Consider the following 22,709-nt stretch of genomic DNA (forward strand, 5'->3'; position numbering starts at 1 on the left):
ATGGAAATTCAAACGGCTGGTGCCAAAACAGCGCTCCTGGGGAAGAGGCAGCTCACGTGTCTGGGGACACCGGGAATGCCAAAGGAGAAAATGCTTCTTGGCTGCAGCAGAAAACAACATCCTGATGCCTCTCCTAAGCAGAAAACTCTGGCCAAGGAGAAACACAGGTGATGGACCGTTTCCAAGGGTGCACTTGAGATGCTCTCACTGTAACTGAACATGAAGCCGTGGCCTCCCAGGGCTGTGCACGCTCCTTGCCATGGTGAGCTGCCACCTTGTGTGACGGAACACAGGGTGCTTGTGTCTTTCTGCTTCAAACCAGCCGCCAGAATGAAATGAAATGCAGGTGTCTGACGTGAGGGAGGCTGAGGAACACGGCTGCGGTCTGCAGACAGGTGACAGGTGAGCGATGGCAGCGGGAAGGCTGAGTTTTCAGAGTGTGGCTCCAAAAAGACAATCCTGGAGGATGCGCTCATGATGCTCGTTCATGCAGGAGATGAAACAGAATCATCCCAAACTGGACAGAGAGGTGCAGGTCCTCAGAAGGTCTCTGCCCCGGACACTTCTGCAGCAGGAATATGGCCACAAACCCCAAATTATCTTACATCTGACACCCAGGAGCTCCACATGGCTTGATACAGAACAGCAAAGCACAGGTTATGCATTCTGTTTACGAGAAAATTAATCTTAAATGACATAGAGTGAAATCTTGGATCTGGGACTAATTTAAAAAAAAAAAACCAAAAAACCAACCAATTTTCACTTGCTATTTTGCCAAATTCTGGTTGAAAATCATCGCTCGGATCCCAAGGGCTCACAGCCCACTTACTGACCATGGTACTGCTGTATTTGGATGGACTCAAGTCTGGGTACTTCTAACACCGTGAAGGGTAGAAGGTAGAGACAAACAAACAAAGCACATAACTATGCCAGCCTGAGAGAAGGAGTGTAGAACAAATGTGAAACACAAACATTTTGTGAATGTTACCAACAGCATTGTTCCCAAGCATGGAACACTTTCCTAGAAACTGGCTACCTTTAGGTCACTGTCTGTCCTGCTGCAGTATTTTGGTTGGCTTACTGTGGCTGATCCTGTTATTTTCTCCTTTTTTCTGCTCTCCTGCCTCATTCCTTCCTCTGTCACTTCTCCAAATGTGTTTGCACTGAGGGAAAGCTGCTCCCGTCGACTCTGCAGGGCAGTTTCCAGTCTTGCCTACGCTCAGCGGTGCTTGTGGGGCAGCTGGCGTTTCTCAGTCCGTACTTCTCGTTCAGTACCATGGTGCTTTGGCTACGTGCCTTCTGAACGGATTAAACAGGTAAGAGGCATATTAACTCAGCATGCCTAATAACTTCCCAGAGTGGGAGTAAAGGAAATTGGAGATTCCCCAGGAAATTGTCCCGGTACGCAGTGTGGCCAGATTCTCCCCGTTCCAGGGAGTATTGCGGAGGGGAATCACACACTCCTGGCACCTGGTGCAGGCAATCCACAGCTGAACCACAAAACCACCAAAAGCAAGGCAGGAATTGCATTGCAAAGTGCTTATCTCCGCAAGGCCGACTGCTGCTCTGCAGCCCGAGGGCTCTGGGAGGAGCGCGAGAGGCTTTGCAGAAGGAGTTAAAGCAGCACTTCTTCCTTACTGGCATCTAACGCCTCTTCCTTCCTGGAGCAAAAGCAGCTCAGTGTCCTCCTGGGAGAACGGTGGAGCATCATCTCCTTTGGCTCTAAGCGCTCTGCAACTTCCCGGACCATAAACTTGTTGTGTAACGTGAACCTGTGCTGTGCAAAACCTCGTGAGTGCCGAGCTTTGTAGCAGCCAGTGTTGTTTCTCCCAAACCTTCTGTGAGCTCTGCTTCCCATATGTCTCTACCAATGTGCTTGCCTTCTTTCACGGCTGCAAAAGACCTGTCTCCCTCCCTGCTGATCCCACCCTCCTTCTTGCCCCAGCCCGCCTGCACATGAATGGACATGGATGGGTACCACACGGTCAGGTTTGCTCTTCTCTCTAATGCCACCACTACTAAGATGCTGTCACTACTGAGGACATAACACCGTGGCTAAGCGTTGAGTCCAACTTCTGCTCCAGCATTCCCACTGCTGTACCGGGCACAGAAGCCACAGTAGAACGGGACTTGCCTTTACATTTGCCAGGACAAAGCTCATCCTCTACCAGGAAACAACTACCAAGACAGAAAAATTCAATTTCAGAACTAAGCACAAATTACAAAGGTCATATTTACTACCAGCTTCCCAGACTCCCTCTTTTCCATGTGCCACTGGAGAACAAGTGTGGGAAACCGCAGTGGGTCTGTGGAATCCTTGACAGAAAATATGGGAGTAGAGATCAGCCTTGAGATATTAAGATTTACCCTTGAGAAGGATGGGAGTAAAGGAGTATCCGGAGAGAGGAGAGATGTACCCGTGAGAGAGAAGGGGACAGAAGAATAACATGGATGATAGAAAATTAACCAATGAGATGTTAGTGCTGTAACTTGTAACCAATAGTGAAAAGACACATGAACTGGTAGAATTGTATAAAAATGCACTTGTAGCAATAAATGGCACCTATTACTTTCATCTTGAAAGAATTTGGTCCATGTCGTTTGTCCGTCTCAACCGCGACAAACAAGACAGTCAAATGGATCTGCTCTGCATTTCTCTTACAAACCTCTCACAGATGAAAATTCTTTACAAGGTGCTTTTACTCAGCAAAGCACTTGTTGTTCACCCCGAGCGCTCTCCTCCCTCTGACAAATATCTCTGGTCACAGTCTAGAACTTTATAATATGGAGCCACGATCAAATTCATTATCTCCACACACTCCTGTCGTGTCAATATTGCACAATCACCATTTCTCCTTCCACTCAACCGCTACCATGATTCGCGTTGCCATTTGCTTTCACAAGTGACCTCCTTCAGTTTATTGTAGCCCAAAGTGTCACTATCCTAAAACTATCCCAAAATATGTCACTTCGGACATCTTCTGTCACATCTGAGGATCTTCTTCAAGCCCATCTGTAGAACAGCCAGCTCTGCCTCAGGTTTTCTCCCTTTCTGCTTTAAATACCTCTAACTCTGAAGCAATCTTCTGTTTCAGGAGAGCCGGATGCTCTTTGCAGACGCCTTCCAGCTCTCTGTACACTTTCAGATTTTCATGCTAATGCTCCAGACTTCGTGTAGTTCAACCAAGTTTAAAGTCTCGATTTTTGCTCCTGGCACAGCTGCTACTCACTTGTGCCTAGTGAAGCACAAATGGCAACCCAGCCGTTTATAATGGTCAGAAAGCCACAATAGTTTATCCATCATTTTTGCACAGCACCCTCTCTACAGCACAGCACGCTGGGTCCGTATCTATGAATCATTTCCTGAGTTATTTTTTTTCTTGGAGATAGCTAGACTGCCCGATCTGTTCATTAATAGGAGCAGAGGCCAGCCTGATGCATCACAGTTTTAGGCTCAGTACACCAAAAATGTGGTTAAGTTGCCTAATCAGAAAGAGAACAGGATTATTACAATTTCACATCAAACCAAACTATTAGAAATGAAGAAAACAGAAACATTCAACCATACGCACAACTAAACCACTTTTAAATGGCAAACGTCCAAAGCAGAACGCTAGTTGTCAACACACAGCCAGTACTGCACCTCAAAGTCAGGCTGACCGCGCAAAAATAACCAAAAACTAAATAGTGCTTATCAGTACTATATTTAAAAGCAATCTGAGCTTTAATAATTCAACAGAATTTAATTTGCTCGTGGTAAGAAAGGTGGAATATTTTGTTTTCCAAAGCGTGATGTGCATGGATATACTATCTGGGTAAGGTACACCCCAATGTGCAGCAAGCACCGGGTGCGGGGCCAAACCCCCCAGACACCCCGACAAACCTCAGCGTTCTCCACATCAGGCCCCCAAATCGCAGAAAATAACAGATTTAACATGCGACATTTGAAACAGCAACATTGCCGCTATGTATTTTTACCCGTAAGCCCTCTATTTGAATTTGGGTTTGGACATTTTCAATTGTAAACCTGCAAGCGTTTGGTGGAATGCCTTTTTTTGGCCTTGCTTCAGACTGTTAATAACAGTCGCAGTGCTAATGACCTAACTCGTGAATGTACAGAGGAAAAACAGCACTTCATGAAATATTGATACATGCTTGGACATTTGACAATTATCTCCAGAGCTTCTTGGTAAAACCTGAAAGCAAATAAATAGCAAACATTTCCTGTACTCATTAAAATACTGAAAAGCGGAGAAAGAAACGTACTCATTATCTGTTTGACAAATATAACCTATTATTTTTAATAATGCACAGGCATTCGATGCATGAAGTCTACAGCCTCTCTTGCTTAAAGAAACCAGTGGTTTCATAGATCTAATTTTAAGAAATGCAATAAAGGTGTGTTATATGGAGCTGGTTGCTTTTGCAGGGGAGGATAGAATTCTTTTCCTACTGAAATCAATGAAAAAACTACAGTTTTTCGGATGGAGGGACAACTTCACTCACTTCCCCACTTTGGAAGCTGCTTGTCCAGAAAGAAATTCTCCAGGAATTAGAAATATTGATTTGGTTGGCCTTTCTCATGTGATAAATGGAAATGGAATGGAAAACTGGAGTGAAAAAGAGCTGATGAGCCAGAGTGTGGGGCTGCTGGTCCACAAGACTTATCTCTGTATCTTGCTTATCACATGCCAGCGATATGATACCGGGGCTTGGCCTCTGGCCATATAGCTGCTCTGGAGCCCCGGCTTTTAGGATGAACAGCAAGTACAGAAAATACCTTCCCCGGCCAAATAATATGAACATTTTTAATGCAGAGCAGGACAGGTTGCTCGGCATTGCGTTACAGTGCAATCACCGGCGTTATTACAGTAATTCCGCCTTCTGGACCTTTTAGCCCTGACTGTGGATGAAACAGAACCACAACCGCGGCAAACAACAATGCAATGGACATTTAAGATTCTTAAGCCAAACGCTGCAGTGGGGAAGAGAACAACTTCCACTCTTATTCAGGTCCACTCAACATGAACAAGAATTCAAAGACAGGGAAAGCTCGAGATCAACAGGAATCACAGCTGCTGGCCAGGTAGGATCACTAAAGCTGTATTTGGGCTTTTGTGATAACTTCAGTATCAGATACTGATACTCTGCTGTTCACACTGAATACTCTGTTACCTTTGATGCACACTGATCAAGATTCCTTTCATCAACAGAGCAAAATATACGCACCTGTATGAACTACTGTACTTTTTGAATATTCATTTATAACTTTATAATAAGGCATTCAGAAGAAGGCAGCGAACACAACAATTCACTGTGTGTCACGCTTCCCTTCCTGGGTTTTTTCACTCTGTAGGTACTAATGAGAGTCTCCAGGAAGAGACTGGACCATCAAAAGAAACGGCTGGTAATTTACAAAGTAGAGTGTAGGAGGTGGCTTGAAACCGCTCAGGGATTTAAAGTGTTAGAACCAGTGTCAGGAAACGTGTCAGGGTTAAGAAGATGAGCAAAGAAGTCAAGAGGACATCATCAGGTTCTTGCATCCACCACCCTACGCTCCCGATGCGGCTCCTTGGTGTGGAGGTAGGAACCCACCCGCACATACCACCTTCACATCTGGAAAACACATGCCAAACGTTTCAACGGAACATCAGTCTTGGTATTTTCTCACTTTTTTCATTGAAAGGCTATCCAAAATTATGACTTCTGGTCGTGTCTGCTGTCTAAGCAAAATCCTGTCTGCTTATTTACTTGCCAAAGTTGGTATGACAGCCTATGGAACAATAAATTGCTTGATAACCAAAACAAGTTACTTCTGGCAAGCCACGAAGACACTGCAGAAGTACCGATCCAAACGGATAAGGACTGATACACTGTTATATTTTTGAGAGTTTTTCTCCCCATTTTCATGTGTGTATGTATCTGCAGCTATAAATAAAACACGAGAATGCCACCTTGGCTGTCCATATCAGTATTTACCAAGGATCGCCACTGGCTCCAGCCTCCCAGGTAAGCCCTGCTGGTTTCCTTCTTACAGTGACAACCTGCTTATCTGTCGGATTAGAGCCTAAATCACCCTCCTCTTGCGGACTATAAAGCTTTTGGGAACCGGTGGAAGAGTTCTGTACCCTCACCCGTCTCCCAGCTCCTCCTCTTCTTCCATGTGCAATATGTGGCGAGAGGTCAGTTCCCTTCACCACCCTACCTGCAAAAACCCCCTATATTTATGTCTTATAAGTGAGATTAGGTCAAGGTGTTCCGAACTACCCAAGACCTGGAGCCATCACAGGGGGAAACTGAACCACAGGAGCCTCGCAGGGATGCTGTGTCAGAGGGGAAGGGGCACAGGGTGGTCCTTGGGCTGTGTTACGATGTGCCATGGGACACAGGTTTAAGCAGATTATTGGCCTCGACACCCTTTGCACTCAGGGAGAAGGCGGAGGAAGGAAAGCCGGGCACTAATCCGCTCCACCTGCTCCAGAGCAGCTAATTGGATTGTGAGTGCAGGAGGCAAAACCCCCGGACAGGGCGCAGGCAGAGACACCCAGAAACCTCCTGTTTCTCTAAAAACCTGCTCGAAGGTCCCACCACGCTGCCAAAGCACAGCCCTGGCCAAACCCTTCCTATGGTTGCACCAAACCCTTCCTAAGGTTGCACCAAGTCCTTCCTAAGGTTACACCAAGGCAGGACACAGCTGCCCAGAACCTCTCTAATGGAGAGGTGGAACCAATATTGCTACGGAAAAATAACATACATGACCCCCACACGCCACGTAACATTTCATCCTTAACAAAACACCAGAAACAGCAGCCAGAAGAGATTAAATATTAGCTTTTTTCACCAAAAGCCAGTGGAATGCTGTTCATGTCAGGTTTTATTTAGCTTTTGCACAAAAGTCAAAAGCTCATCTGCCAGTTGCTATATATAAACTGTACTAATATATGTCCTGCGTCTGCAACATTTATTCTAAATCAGTTGCTTAAGGATTTTTTGGTCTTCTGCTTTTTAAGTATTCAGCTCAGCACCTACTTCGCTTTTAAAAGTAACAGACAATTCAGTTGTGCAGCATTTTCATTAAACTAGTCTGTAATGGCATGAGAAACACAAGGAGAAGAAATATAAAAGGTTTAATACAATAATGATCAGAAACCTTTAAGTTTTTTCGCCTCTGTGAACACTAAGTTTGTAGCTATGGAAACTACTTAAGAGAAAGTTAAAAAAAAAGTCAGTAAATATAGTCAGAGAATGATCTGGATATATGGAAGTCCTAACAATGATAGAGAACTACAGACCGAGGGTAAAAGGAGAGTGTAAATTGAAGATGACAACACCTGTGCTTCTGACAACATGTTCTCCTCTGACAGGCCAAATTCATTTTTATTGCCATGGCACTAAAGTCAATGAATTACAACAGGAATGAGTTTGACACTTTATATTGCTTTTGATAAAATCATTATAAAAAGCCTATTCCAACTTTTAGAAAAGCCTTTTAAAAGCGTGTTCTCTGCAATCAGTGAATGGTGTGCGCATACTGGCCAAGCCAGTCAATATTTTAGGAAAGCGGTTTTCCGCACATCTCTCGCACGCTCTGTTCTTCAGCCATTTGCCCTCCTCCCGCCAGCAATTCTGATTGCATCAATGCTGAGATCCGCGCACGACACACATCCACATCCACACACTCATTTGCCCAACTGAGTGTGCAGAGAGTCCTTGTGAGCCTTTGAGAGCCCTTCCCAAACTCACTGGGAGCATTTCCAGCTACCACCCTTACCATTTTGCACACTAACGATGCCGTGACCACTTGCAAGACACGCCTGCTTATTCCAATCAAGTATTTTTGTTTGGAAGTTACAATCCCAGTTAAAATTCTTAGTCCATGGTTCTGCCAGTGAATGCAGTGCAGACTTCACTTTACCTGGAGACGCACGCTAGCTGGGAATGGCTCCGAGGGCTTGCTGTGGTCTGTCAGGTCAATGTGCAAATTAAATCAGATTTATTCACTACATGGAGCTTCCTTTGGTGTCGTTTCAGTCTGGATTATTAATTGAGCTGCCTCACATGTGTATATTGTGATTACATGTTACATTCTGTACAGAAAACATAGTAAAAAAACAAGCTGAAGTTGATTTCTGAACTGTCAGCTATATGGTACATTGGGCAAAGAATAAATCAACATCAAAAATTTATTTATACTGTGTGTGAAATGAAATGTATATTGTGTGTGAAATATCACTGCTAAACTCTCCCTGCCCATAAAAAGCTATGAAAATTTCAGTGCAATTCTCATAACAGAATGGGCAAATGTTGCTCTTTTAACCAACCTCAGCGGGCTCTTTTAACCATCCTCGAACAACCATCAAGGCTCTTGCTCCTGACTATGCCCTCTTGTCTTTGGGGTTGCCCACAGGAAGAGCTGCAGCCTGGAACTGCTGTGTGCTTAACACCATTTTTATCTATCACAGGGTAGAAAATATCAGTAAAAAGAATTGCAATCAAGCGTTAACCAGTATAAGCAGAGCTGAGCTGATCACAGTAAAAGATATTTCTAGCTGGGCTTTAAGCTGATAAAAGATGAGTCCCCTTCATGCTGGAGAGACCTGCTTGGCCAAGGAACTCTGGACAGGTTTTTAAGCAAAACTTAAAGCCAAGTAATTGTGCTCCTCTTTCCTCATGTCACACACCTGACTTGTACAGCATGACCCTGCTCATCCCTGTGGGATACATCTCCCTTTCTGCCATCATTTGCTGTCCTACCATCATATGTAAACTAGAGTTTGAACAACCATCCAAAACATGTATTGGCAACGAATCACTGTTCCTCACTGGAGTTCCCAAAATCCAACATCAGAAACAGAAATGTGGACCGACCCCTCGTTTGGAACAAGTCTAGGCTGGCCGCAAAAATACAAGACTTCTTATCAGTCAATTGCTTTAAAGCTGAAAAAATGGATTAAAATAAATACCAATTGAGTAATCTATTAAAAACACCAGCAAATATAATCATTTGAAGATGGGACATTTTGGAGGTGGAGCTCCAGTAATCTGATCAGTGATGGTTAGACGTGGTTTACCTTTGCTGATCCGCACTATTTATTTGCCGGCACGTCCAGCCCCCCCAGCAGCAGGTTGCCCACAGGCCGGCTCTGCCAGCAGAGCCCCAGCAATACGGTTTTGTTGCTCACACTTCGTGGGGTTTATTTTTCCAGTTCAAACAACTCGGTGCGTTCACTACCTGAGACACCACGGATGACACGGCTGTGGGATCAGCCATCTCCGAGGTCATTCCTCCTTTGGGAAGCCGTTCCCAACGGCTTCACGCACAAGGTCTTGATGACGCAGAGAGCGGCAGCTTTGCCAGAGCCACGGTTGTGATGTTCCTGGGATGAGTAATTTATCTGACTTCTTAATAATAATGCTAAGAAATGCTAAGAAGTTGCAGTAATAAACCTCGTTGCCGATTTTCCCTTATCGATCCATACCCATAAGCATGCGGTGCGTGCCTACATCCCTGCACAAGATGCTGTCTACCATCAGAAACACCAGGCAGGAGACAAAAGTAAACAGAAGCTGTGCAGAATCTGTGCAGAGTGCCAAAGCTCAGCATAAAACCATAAATCAGGTATCTAGAAACAACTCACCGTAGAAAGACTACAACACATACTCCAACAAGACTTTAAAAATAACCGAAATGATCTATTTTAAACCCCTATCGATATAACAAGCTTCAGAACATCAGCCGACTATAATATACATTTTATAACCCTCTGCTGACCGAGAAGACATAAAGCTATACCGACAGAAAATATTTCCAGCCGTTTAGAGGCACAGTTTAATACTGAACTTGCTTTCACCTTGCAATTCAAGTATCCACAGCTACAGCCAGGAGAAGGCTCATCGTTCCTAAAAACACATCCTGTCTTTTCCTGCTGGCAAATACGATTTTCCTGGATTTAGTCAAGTTTCTGTCATCCGCTCAATGTTTTAAAAACATCTTAACATATTTGTAACGTTCGCTTATCACCTCATGTGTAAGTGTGAACACTCCTTAGCAATGTCGTTCCTTAAAGAGTAACTCCTCAACGCAGCCCAAACGTCTACAAACCACCACACCTTCCATTTTTAATCCCTATCCTTCCATTTGCCGTGTCTCTTACCTTGGCTTCTACTTTTAAAATCTAGTTTAACAGGAAGAAGACCTCTCAGGCTATTTGGAAAATAAAAAGGGGAAATAAATAAAAATGAAGGCAATTTAACAGGTCCTACTTCAGCTAAACCTTTCAGGGACTTCAATGAGAAGATAATCTTTCTGTGATTATGGCCAAACCCTCTCGTTGCTTAGCAACACATAATTAAGGAATATGTTTTCAGATCCGCTTTGCAAGCTGGCCATTATCAGATGAAATTACTGGAGCAACAAATGTCATCCTCATGCAAATGAGTTGGTCGAAGGCAAAAAATATAAAAGGGTCGAGTAGCAAGAAGGAGCTGAGCAGCACAGAAATGCTGCCGGCTTCCTCTTGTTGTGCGTCAATTCTCCTAAAGGGAAGGGATAATATCTAGATTTTTTAGAAAATAGGGTTTGCAGTTTTCACACAAGACACACGGAACGAGGGGTGTGTTCCTATGGCAGAGGAGAGCGTTCCAATGCCCGTGCTCCAGCGGTCCCTCGCACCGCGGCTTTCATGGCATCGACCGGCTCAGTCAGACGTAATGCAAATAAATGGACGTATCTGCGCTCCCCGCATTATGCCAGTCCATCCTTCTTTTTATGGCTTTGGGAAACGGTTTATTTAAAAATACTGCCTGAATGTGCTACTTTTGCGCTACATCGTCACCAAAAACGTGTCGCCCGATATTTAAGCATTTTTTAGAAATCAATACATCATACCAGCTAAATAAAGGATGCATAAGCACAAAAGAAACAGCATCTACTTCCTAGCTGTGTAATTATGGTGAGCCAGGGAACGGGGTGCGCCAAGTGTCTGCATTTTGACAACTTTATCATTTCCACTCACAAAATCATTCTTTATTTAGATTCCTGTGGAATGGCATCACCAGTTTGGCACCGTCTCTATGCCTATAAATGGTATCCTTTTATTAAAGCTTTGTGCCTGTACGCGGGTACAGCACATTGTTTGAGGCTTGTTTGCATGGGAGTTCAGCTGAACTGCACAGGGATAAAATTCCCTGCTCAGAGTCACCACCGGGAAGAACATTTCAAGGGATTTCTTTCAAAAACAGTCGAGCCACAAAGGAAGGGATTTGCCCAATTTCCTCATACTTTGCAGTGTGGTTTTAGGGGCTACTTCTCATCAGGCTGAATGTTATCACCAATGTACATCTCCAAAGCAGAGGAGAGAAACCTGCTCTGCTCATCCACCTTCACATCTCAGCAGCCAAGGGCCTGAGCACTTGGAGCGGGGCGGGGGGAAAGCAGGGGCCACTATTCATTTTTATTGTTCTGCTGCTTAATGACAGGCTTTTAGTTTTAAGCACAGACCTATTACTTTAACAGCTACACCGCTTCACTTACAGGCATCTCTAGAAGGAAATCAAGGGGTTTATTTCGTATGCCTGATAAAACAGCAAATTAATAATAAAAAGAAAAGACTCAGGTAATGGCCAGAGGTAAGTCGATTCTCGAATAACACCATCAGCTCTCTGATGAACTGAGTCAAAACAACGCCAACTATTTCCTCGGAGGAACACATTTGTGCCTGATAACAGCGGTAGCAAGTCAATCTGCAGCAAACCCTGTAGTCCTAATTGCTCAGCCAGCACAGTATCTAATCTCCCGTTCTCTACAAACAACAGGAACGGCAAGATTAACCCTGGAAGCATTATATGAAATACCGCTCACTCTTAACTGAAGTTGGCTAAACAAATAAAATATTTGGAATTTAAGCACAGAGAGAGAACCAGCATCTTTAGCTCCGCATAGCCAGCACAGCCCTGTGAAGAAATCCCATTTCCCTCCTTTGCTAAATAGGAAAGCGTCTAATATTTAGGCATGAAACCGCAATATACCTGACTGTGTTTTTTGGAGGGTTAAGTAAGCACCAACAAAGCGGTTCTAAACTACCGTATGGGCTAAGCCCCTTCGGAATTTACTTGGTTCAGGCGATGCCATGGTGGAGACGATGACGGGGGGCCCGGTGCGCCTGCTGAGCTTTGGGTACGGGGAGGGCTGGGCAGGGAAAGCGGGTCCGGTGGGCGCCAGGCCGCCGTTTCCCGGCGCTCCGGGCCGGCGGAGGAGCTGCGGGCTGCCGTGCGGGCTGGGCGCTGGCGACGCTGCCGTGGTGCGCTCCCTCTTCATCAGCTCCATGGGGACCGTGTAGGTGGTGGGGTAGGCCGTTTTGGGGCTGGGGTGCGGGTTGGTCGTGGTCATGGGCATGCCGGCTGGAGCAGAGTAGGCGGAGGCTGGACGCGGGTGCGTGTTGCAAGGCAGGGGGGTGTTGTATCCAGAACCGGGGAGAAAGTGCGGCCCCTGAGGAGCCCCCACGGAGGTGGGGTAGGTGGTGGTCTCCAGTAGGTGTTGGGTTGGGGCGCTGGATGGCCGGCGGTGCATCTCCCCCCCTCTCGGGGAGATGGGCTGCAGAGGCGGCTGCGGGGCGGCGGGGCCGTCCGTGGCGGGCACCGAGCCCAGGGGCGCTCCGTAGTCGCCCGGCAGCTCGCTGCGGTGGCTGAAGCTGTTGGAGCGGGTTCTGGGGCGCAGCGCCCCGCTCCTCCGCTCCTGCCTCTGCAGCTGCATCTCTGCCTTGTAGTTGTGGGCGATGCGGGAGAGCACGCGGGCCTGCCCCAGGTTCGGAGCCACCGACTTGATGTCGTTCTCCTCCATCATGGCCAGCAGGTTTGGGGAGTCGAAGCCCTGCTGCAGCAGGGCGGTGAAGGTGCTCTCCGAGACGCCCTCGGCACGCAGCAGCGCTACGAACTCGGGGTCGAAGCTCCTCTTCCCCTCGGGCCCGGGGAAGGTGGGAGGCACTGGCGGGTGGGAAGGGGTCGCCACTGCCACCTCATAGCTGTCGTAGGGGCCCTTGGCACCGGCGCTCTCCCGGCCCGGCCCGTAGCCAGCACCGGTGCCGCTGGTGGGGTCCACCACCAGGCAGGTGGGGACGGCTTGTCTGCCCCCCGCCGGCTCGGGGGGCCGCTCTGACCCGTCACCATAGGCCTGTCTGCCAGGGAAGGTGGGCGGCTCTGCCGCATACCGTGGGCCGGGGGGCTCCGCGCCGTACCGTGCTGGGGACACATCTCTGCTGCGCATCCGCTGCCCGTCCAGGGCCATCTTGGGGTCCCTGTAGAGGCGGACGGCCTCCGGCGGGGCGGGCGGGCGCCCCGGGGCCTGGTCCCAGGACAGCCGGCTGCCCGGTGCCCCGTAGCCGGCCAGCGGGCGGTTCACCATGTGGTCGCGGTAGCAGCGAGGGTCCTTGGGTGACCGAGCCGACAGGGACGGGTCGCTGTAGTAATCCTGGGGTGGCAGCGAGCCCCGGCCCGCCATGGCTGCCTGCCGGTCGCAGTAGGTGAAGTCGGGGACGGAGCCTTTCCGGAGGGACCCGGGGGCAAAGGCGGCATCCTGGTATGGGTACGCCTCCTGCTTCAGCTCCGCGCCGCCCTGCAAGATGATATCGTTCGCTCGCGGCGGCTCATACCAGCCGCCCTCGCCGCCGTAGGTCAGGGAGCTCCTCCGGCCCGGTGGCCTTTGGTACTCGAAGGCGTTCTCGCTCTCCCAGTTGCCTTCATACCAGCCGGCAGCATCCCAGCTCTGCGAGCGGCCGATGTTGGGGTGTTTGCTGGGGATGGGCATCGCCAGGAGGCCACTTGCTCTCGCCGAAACAGAGAAGAGGAGGCGCCTTCCTTGTCAGCGCTTCACCGGCGCACATCCAAACCAGACCGTGCTCCGCCTGAGCCCTCCCGGGACTTCAGAAACCACCGACCAGCGGTTTTACCTTTCAAAGCGTTGCCTGAATTATTAATTATTCGAAACCTTAGCAGGTGAAGCGTGGGGCGGCGGCTGCCGCCCGCTCTGGCTGCAGGTCGGGGAGGGACAGACCCTTCCCGCGGTGCGGCCGCGCTCGGCCCAGATGCTTTATCCTCTGCCGCCGGGGACGGCGCGCACATGGACAACTGGCCGAGCCGTGTGTGGGGATTAGGAGCTAAATAAAACCACTAAAGCCCTCGCTCCATGTGACATCATTTTAGCCCGATGAAATCTCCCGCGCCGACCCAGCCGGCAACCTCTATGCGATTTCTGCCCGGGGACTGACTTTTTGTTTGTTTGTTTTGTGCATGTTGGTTTTTTAACACGAGTTTCATCCGTTTCAGTTTTCTCCTTGCTCGTTAGCTCAGGGCTCCCGTCCACACCGGTGCCCACCGGGAACGGGCAGCCGGATAACGGAACGTGCACGTAGCCGCTCGTCCCCATACACACGGATGTAAAAATAAAAAGGAAAGCTTCAGTGTCAGCTCAATCTTAATCCACCCTGATGAAATGCTAATCCACTGCACACAGCAAAGGACAAATTAAACGGGAGCAAGCAGGCAGGCCTCAAAAAAGGGCAATGCAAGATACTCCAGAATACAAGCGCAATTAGAAATTAGTTAGGTACCTATCTGTTTAACACTTTATGAATATTGTAATTTGCTTTGGAAATTACTTTTTTTTGTTGCAGTTTCAAATTACTAACTAGGCTCCAAAAGGATTTTTTACATTATTATCGTAATACGCAAATCCTTTCATCATCCCAGGACAGAAAATTGTGGAGGTGTAACCTGGAATGTATAATTTTAAGACCCTAGCAGAGGTCATGGAAAAGGAGGGGAGGATCAAAGGATCTAAAGCCTGGTCTTACAAAGCAAAAAGGAATAGTAGACTTTTGCCTATTATCTCCAGCTTCCTCTGGAAAAACTCTGTTTATGAGATGGGAAAACACTCTGAAATATCAGACAAAACTCAATCTGTATCTCGCTGTATTTCAATATTCATATGGATTAAGCTTTTTTCCCCACTTAGAGTAGGCAGAAGGATTTAGATGGAATCATACCACAGAAAATCGTTATTTGGGAATGTAATAAGAATTTCCACATCTAGTCAGAGTTTTCAGAGGAGATACCAAAGTGGCTCCCCAAAACACGTATGTAAAACTATCACACGCTGCTCATGCTCCAATATTCCTTTACAAAGAAGAACAGGTCAACCGTTACTTATTTTCTAACCACTGCAAGTGAAGCAACATCTTCCTTTTTTAATTAAAGAACTGGGAAGGAAATGATTTTGCCTTTCTTTTCCACAATCACAGATTTCTTCTCGTCCAACGTGCCCCTTCCAGGAGGGACCCAGCGAAAGCAGCATCGGTCACCTTCCCGCCTGTGTTTGCAAGACAGCTTGTGCATTTTTTCTGGCTAATCCACAATAAATGTTCAGTGCACTCGCCATCACATGACAGACCATTGTGCTATTACGATAGCTAAATCACTAATACAGTCTAATGCTTATACTTGCCTATCATACTAATACCTCTGGGCTGTATTTCTGACCCAAATACTGACAGGATCTTTGAGTAATCCCGAAATTTCTTTATTGCAGTAAATATTATAAATCCTCTTCAAATATTTTCTCCTCCAGTTCCATCCCTAAGAACCACAGTCTTTAAGATGATGTTGGATATTATACAGACACGCAAAACATGGGCCCCAAAAGATTATTTATGCAATTCTCAGAGAATATCTGATTGGCATCATATTGAATTAACTAACAAACTTAAGGCACATTGGAAAATTTCTTCTTTTGTGAGAGTCAAAATGGGAAGGCACATTTGTGGCTTATAAATAAAGCAGGGAACATTTTAACAAACAAAAACATTTTATTACAACAACATTTTGCTAAAGAATAAAATGTATTCCCAACTGGATACAGTGAGATCTGTGCCTTTTGTTTGTTCTGAAGCAGCAGAAGAAAGCTACCAAAAATGTATATGAAAATATAATGAAATCCTGGTCTGTAGATCAAGGGCATCTTCCACCATTGTCTTCAAAGAAATCACTAATGAACATGGCCCCTGGTTGACAATGGGAAAAACCACGCCACAGGGAAATTAAATTTCAAAAATGCTGATCTGTGAGGGAAGTCAGAGGGGAGCTCTGAGCATTTAGTATCTCCAAAGAAACAAACAAAACCCTTAAGAAGTCCTTGAGTTGTATGACGGACACACAAAAGAGACGTCGCCCAACCCAGCAGACTGGTGGCCGCGTCCTGTCACCCACGGGTCACAGCAGGACCAGAGGACCCACCTCCAGCTCCCTCCAGCCCATGTGTGGGAGCAGCCGCACGCATGGGCACCCCAAAGCACCCCGGGCTGCTGCACCAGCCCGGCCAACCCCGCGGCCCCGGGGCAGAAGGACGGGCTCTTCTCACACCCGCGTCAAGGAAACTTGACCTTCAAACCTACCGCTGGGAACACTCATGCATATGGATGATTTATCCCATACGCGCTGACCTCAATGGAACAAATTAACTATTCCTGTGCTCCAAGTGAAGCAGAGGACAACGTGCAGGACCAGGGGCAGTGGGACCTGCACCGTGCTGCCAAGGGGCAGATCACAGAATGTCAGGGGTTGGAAGGGACCTGGAAAGCTCATCCAGTGCAATCCCCCCATGGAGCAGGAACACCCAGATGAGGTTACACAGGAAGGTGTCCAGGCGGGTTGGAATGTCTGCACAGAAGGAGACTCCACAACCCCCCTGGGCAGCCTGGGCCAGGCTCTGCCACCCTCACCGGGAACAAGTTTCTTCTCATATTTAAGTGGAACCTCCTGTGTTCCAGTTTGTACCCATTGCCCCTTGTCCTGTCACTGGTTGTCACCAGAAGAGCCTGGCTCCATCCTCCTGACACTGCCCCTTTCCATATTGATCCCCATGAATGAGTCCCCCCTCAGTGTCCTCTTGTCCAGCTCCAGAGCCCCAGCTCCCTCAGCCTTTCCTCACACAGGAGATGCTCCACTCCCTGCAGCATCTTGGTGGCTGCGCTGGACTCTCTCCAGCAGTTCCCTGTCCTGCTGGAACTGAGGGGCCCAGAACTGGACACAAGATTCCAGGTGTGGTCTCCCCAGGGCAGAGCAGAGGGGCAGGAGAACCTCTCTGACCTACTGACCACCCCCTTCTAACCCACTCCAGGTCCCATTGGCTTCCTGGCCACAAGGGCCCAGTGCTGGCTCATGGTCACCCTGCTGTCCCCAGGACCCCCAGGTCCCTTTCCCCTACACTGCTCTCTAATAGGTCATTCCCCAACTTATACTGGAACCTGGGGTTGTTCCCCAGGACATCCCCAGATGTCTTCTCTGGAGGAGCAAGAGCCACCACCAACCACATCTTCCCTACCATGGCCAGCGGGGAAGATGTGCCCAGGAGCCGTGGAGCCGGGCAGGCTCCTGTGCCACCTCCGCAGCAATCAATCAGTAAGAAATGATCCGCATGAAATATTTATGGATGGACAGTAAGGGTCTTTTATTTTTCCTTTTTTTTTGGCACTCATAAAAGCAGCATCTGTGCAAATTCCCGTCACTCCGTAGCTATTTCGGAACTCAGATGCAGGCGGCGATGGCCAAGGGAGGACGTGGAGGCACCAGGGCACAACCCAACATAACCGAGCCCATAACTGAGAGGAGACGGTGCCGGAATTCCCGACATGAGGGGGAGACCAAGGACTGCAGGACAGGCGGAAATTTGTTTGTCCCTTTATCTTTTAATTCTAGAGGTATCTGGGGGTAAAAAAACACATACAAAAGAAAAAAAAGCTGATCAAGAGATTAAATGCTTTGGTATTTCAGATCACGTGAAAAACGCACAGCTTTGAGTTAATACCCTGAGTTTCAGCTTAGTGTTGATCTAATACATGGTAAATTTTGCTATGATACAATGACTACAGAATAAGCCTGCTCTGAAAAAACGGAACAACCGAGCAGAAGAAAGGTGGGCCCATCGTTTAAACGCCACGCTTCAAAATGGATGGTGTGAAATCTGGTCCTGGAAACAAGTCACAGTGGATATGAAACAAGTACCTTAGTGCTAGGAAGTGCCATGTTCTTCCCATGAGGAGAGTCTGTTTTACAAACCAAACCTATGCCAAGACGCCAGGATGCTAAATCTGCAACACAACTGTGTAAACAACGTTTTCTGGTGTCTGTAGCCCTGACTCAGGAGAGGCTGGATGTGAAATTCCATTCACGCTGATGTCAAACCTTTCATTACAAGTTTTGAAAGCAAGTTGCTGGAAAATTACTCTGTGCAACAAAGTAGTACAGATTGGTCTTAGTTTTACTTTTTATTATTGTAAAATACTTTTCAATTACAAATATGAATCTTGTTTCTATCGGAAAAAAACCCCAATGTAGTGACATGTTGATGTTTCCTCCCAAATTATTTCCTTCTGAGAGAGAAAAAATGTCATGAATATGCCAAAGGTCATTTCTGACAAAAATCATCAAGGTGCATCAGTATTGGACAAGCTATTTCTCTTTCAAAGGCAAAGGAATCCTACCCCTGGAAGTGAAAAATCCTCTAGAGAACAGATACATCCCATGTTAACGGAGAGAGCAGGTACCAGGACACGCAGCCTTTATACTTCGCTCTGGCACTGTCAGTCATCAAATTGCTTATTTTTTTCCTCGCAGATTCCCCTTCTGTATCAAGTAATGACCCCCAAAGCTCAGGAAGTTCTTCTGAACATTGTCCTCTTACCATCAGTTTGCAGGATGCCAGGGGAGCAGAAATGAGTCGGTGCTGAACTACACTGTGGTATATACAATGGATGCTACGGGAAAAGGAACAGCAGGCACCGCGAGTGGTGCACACGCGCAAATTAAAATAAAACGAGAAAAAAGAGAAAAGCAGAGAAGAAAAGCAGAAAGAAAATGTTCCAAGCCCTTGGAAATTACTGCATTCGCTAAAATTTGGCTCTGCAAAAATCTCTCTCGCAGTGGCAATAAGCACTCTGCCTAGATGGACTTTCTAACAGTCTCCTGAAATTATAGGAGTACAAAGAGAAAATTAGCAGGATTGTGCTGGAATAATTTTCAATAATCAAAGGAACAGAACAGCATCTGAAAGCACTCAGCACTTGAAGCCATGCCACACGCTTTTACCAATTTCCAAACCAAAAGCATAGATGCTTTGTAAGCTCAACAAAACACACTCAAATACCAACTTGGTGCATTACAACAAAACACTCTTAAGATCAGCCAGTTATTAAACAATCATTGCCTCGTGTAACTCTGTATTTTGATGGCTTGAAAGCAAAACCCAAAAGCTTACATCCATTTGTAACTCAACGCATATGGAAAATAAAAGCTCGATATCGTCCCTAAATAAATGTGGGGGCACGGCAAAAGAGCCCACCTCCCACGCCAAATAAAGCAGATATTTACTCTCAAAACGGATGGCGCAATATTGCAGTGACATTCTGAGTGATTTCCCAAGAATCCCCCCAAAACCCCACAGGTTGATGTGACAAGAGAGGATACGAAGCCTCTTCCGCTCACACCAGCTGGTGTGGTGCTGAGCAGCATTTCACATCACGAAACTACAGTGACTTCTTAACCTGCTCACTGCAGACCTACCTGCTCGTCTCTCTGCTGCTTTTCTGTGCCTTGCTCTGCTCACAAGGAATTTGGTGTAGGAGACGGGCTCCTTCCCACCCTCCCAACCAGCTTGTGCCACAACTTAAGCCATTGCCACATCCCAGGAACTCTTTAGATGGAGGTATTTCACCCATTTTACACTGAAGGGCACCATACTACCAATTAACTTGTATTTATTGCAGAAAAACACCCTGACGAGCACACGGTAACTTATCACCTGGCGTTATCCTGCTTCCATGGCAAATCCCTGGTGATCTGCTGTCCAGAATGAAAAATCAAACTGCAAGCAACAAATGCAGGAAGCTATTATAGCAATCATCTAAAATACACTTGTGGTTAAAACCAAGAAGCCCAGCTGTAAAACACGCTTTGAGCCATTGGGATGAGCCCTACAAGCTCCTGAAACTTCAATCAGAAAATACTTTGCCTTCAAGCGTAGGGAGGCTCCAATAAAAGTGAGCAGTGTTGTCACATTCCTGCATCAAGGGGATAATCAAAATATCAGATGTATCCCTACACCACAAAACTACATGCTTGCAAGGACTACAAAACAGAAATCAATCTGGATGCTGAACAAGGTTCATTAGGTACATCCCTCAACTATTTGCAAAGATCTAATCTATGAATACTCTCAAAAATAATCCTCTAGAAATCACATCAAGCACCTTGTCTCCAAAACTGAGTATTAGACTTTGAGGTCAAATCTCCTTGTTTTTAATATGAATTCAGGATCAAGATTTAAATAACACATGTAATGAAAAGCATGGGAATTATATCTGCCCCAGAAAGCAATAGAGAAAGCCACTATTAAATGAATATATATTGTAATTCTCAACTCTGCCATGCATGTCTGGGCTTTGCACAAAAAATAATTAATTACTAGATTGTAACACGGTCTTGAGGAGATAAACAAGCTGGGGCTCGGGGTGTCTCTCAGCCTTACTTCCCATGATGATGCCAAGAGCTTGAAACATCTATTTCCCAATGCAGATAAAAACCGAAACCAAACCAAACCAGGATATTACAAATATTACTTTAGCTAAAAAAAATATTTATGCACTGCTTTTTTGAAAGATTGGTGTTTTGTATTATTGTATTGCAATAAACAAATCAATGTACCACATCTGCAGGTACATGTTACTGTGGTCTCTCAACACCCTTTGGGACGGTCCCTCACTGTCCCCATGGGGACCCACAGGCTGGTCCCTGATGGGAACAATCTGACACCGAAGCCACCAGCCTCGCATCCCTTCTTTGGCTTCATTTATCGATTCAGTCAAATACTTGTTACCATTAACAGGCAGCAGTGCTATTTTCTCTCAAAAATAAGTGTCAATCTTGAACTTAAAGGCTATTTTGTGAGCTGAAGTTGCTGATTAGTAAGTTCTGAGGTGCTAGATGGCAGCAGAGAGTGTTGCTTTTCTTGTAGTATTATGAAGACAATCTAAACCAAGACAAACCAAATTAAGTGTTAAGCTAATGGGCTATATGAAAGTGTCCGCAAGAAATGATCAATGCCGTTCAATTTTAAGGCAACAGGAATGCACAACCAACTGTAGAAAACTTGCTATTTGAAGAAAGCTCTCAGATATAAAAGACATAACAAAAACCTTCACTGTTTGGGTACTTGGATCCCTTACATCTGTTCATGGATACAAAAAAATAGCTGCAGAGAAACAAATTACACAACTTTTCTATCTCTTAGTATAGCCAGATGTCCAACTCCTGTCAAAATATTTGCTAGTAAATATTCAGTAGCGTCAGAATCAAACCTAAAAATCTGGTCCAGATCCAACCGCCATCACTCCTTGAAGGATTCTAACTTTGGAGTTACATACAAGTTTTTCTCTGGTATTTTGAAGGAAATCCATCCTGTTCTCATCTGTCCCCAAGGACCGATCATCTCCCATCACATCACATATTTGGAAGAGGTAAAGCAGCCAAATTCCACCCCCTGGATGCTGGAGGCGGCTTCTGCTTCTTCTCCGGAGCTCAGGAATACGTGACAGGGTTGGCCCGAGGCCGCTGCTCTGACAACCCCTTAATGCGGCTTCTCGTTGCATATTCTGGGGTTATTATCATTTTTCTGAGTAATCTTTAAATGCGGGGGAGGATTTAGAGTAAGGAGGAAAAACCCAGATACGATGACAACATGTTAATCCATAAACCAGTTAATTTAAATGGGAAATGTGGTAGGGATGAAAATTAAGTTGATGGTATTGAAGTCATTGACTGTAATTGTTTCTTAATTAATGACATGAAGTTATAAAGCGTGTTACATGGAACCTTGTCTTAGGGCTGGGGAAAATGGAAAAATACAAGGCAGAATTAAGAGCTAGACATGTATTAAGTTACCATAAATGTGGGCTTAAACGCAAGGAGACACAAAAGAAGTATTTTTTCCTATTTCTGTGCATATAGCACTCAAGTCTTGGGGAAAGGGAATTCCTCCTTCTTGCAATAGCTTGAGTCATGTATCTATTACAAAAAAAAGAGCTGCATACCAAATTAATGAATTTCTTGTCTGTAACCTTATCTAAATGTGTCTTACCCTTTCCTGGATGCTTGGGGGATTTTGTCAGGTTGGTTTCATAGCTGGCTCGAGTCCTACATCTCATCATGCGTATCCCCCACGACAGACTGCACATAAGTACATGTATAGAAAAAACATCAACCCAGAACTGTAGGAGCTGCCTCCGTTCTCTAAAGACAACAGCACAGCTATAGATACATAGGAGCTGCGCGGTTCCTCCACCCCAACGCAGAAAGCGTCCACTTGCAAATATAAAGAGCTCTTAATTCAGCATAGCAAAAGGGTTGAAAACCACGGAATAAGGTCGAGAAGCTTGAATAATGTCTGTGAACCCACTGATGTTGCTTGAACTTTCTTCATTCATAGGATTCTCTCTGATTTTTTAAAAAAATCTAAACATTTTAACAAAATCTGTTAATGACAATTCCCAAACTTGCTACGCCTCTATCAGCAAACGAGTAATTAAAAGCACTGCTGGATGGCGGACTTTTCACTGCCCATGTTGGTAAAATGAGGTGTAATCCAGCTTTTGTGTGAATTTGAAAGG

The 22,709-nt window shown here is 46.2% G+C and overlaps 2 protein-coding genes across 2 annotated transcripts in view; both read right to left on the reverse strand.

Annotated features, from left to right (window-relative positions):
- The window catches only part of CTBP2 (C-terminal binding protein 2), a 43,661-nt gene extending 31,321 nt beyond the window's left edge, over window positions 1–12,340 (reverse strand). Inside the window, exon 1 of the mRNA XM_080348013.1 lies at window positions 12,112–12,340. Within this exon, the coding sequence (XP_080204139.1) occupies window positions 12,112–12,325 (214 nt within the window). The 5' untranslated portion in view covers window positions 12,326–12,340. The remainder of the gene's footprint in view (window positions 1–12,111) is intronic.
- Window positions 12,341–12,384: 44 nt separating this feature from the next.
- Window positions 12,385–13,801, reverse strand: LOC308042355 (uncharacterized protein; the record flags this gene model as incomplete). The annotated part of the gene is made up of 2 exons (XM_080347701.1): window positions 12,385–12,399; window positions 12,503–13,801. The coding sequence occupies 2 exons, from the start codon at window positions 13,799–13,801 to the stop codon at window positions 12,385–12,387; spliced, it is 1,314 nt and encodes a 437-aa protein (XP_080203827.1).
- Window positions 13,802–22,709: the final 8,908 nt, after the last annotated feature.

The sequence above is a fragment of the Nesoenas mayeri genome (assembly GCF_963082525.1).
Source record: "Nesoenas mayeri genome assembly, chromosome: 7".
Classification (NCBI taxonomy): Eukaryota; Metazoa; Chordata; class Aves; order Columbiformes; family Columbidae; genus Nesoenas; species Nesoenas mayeri.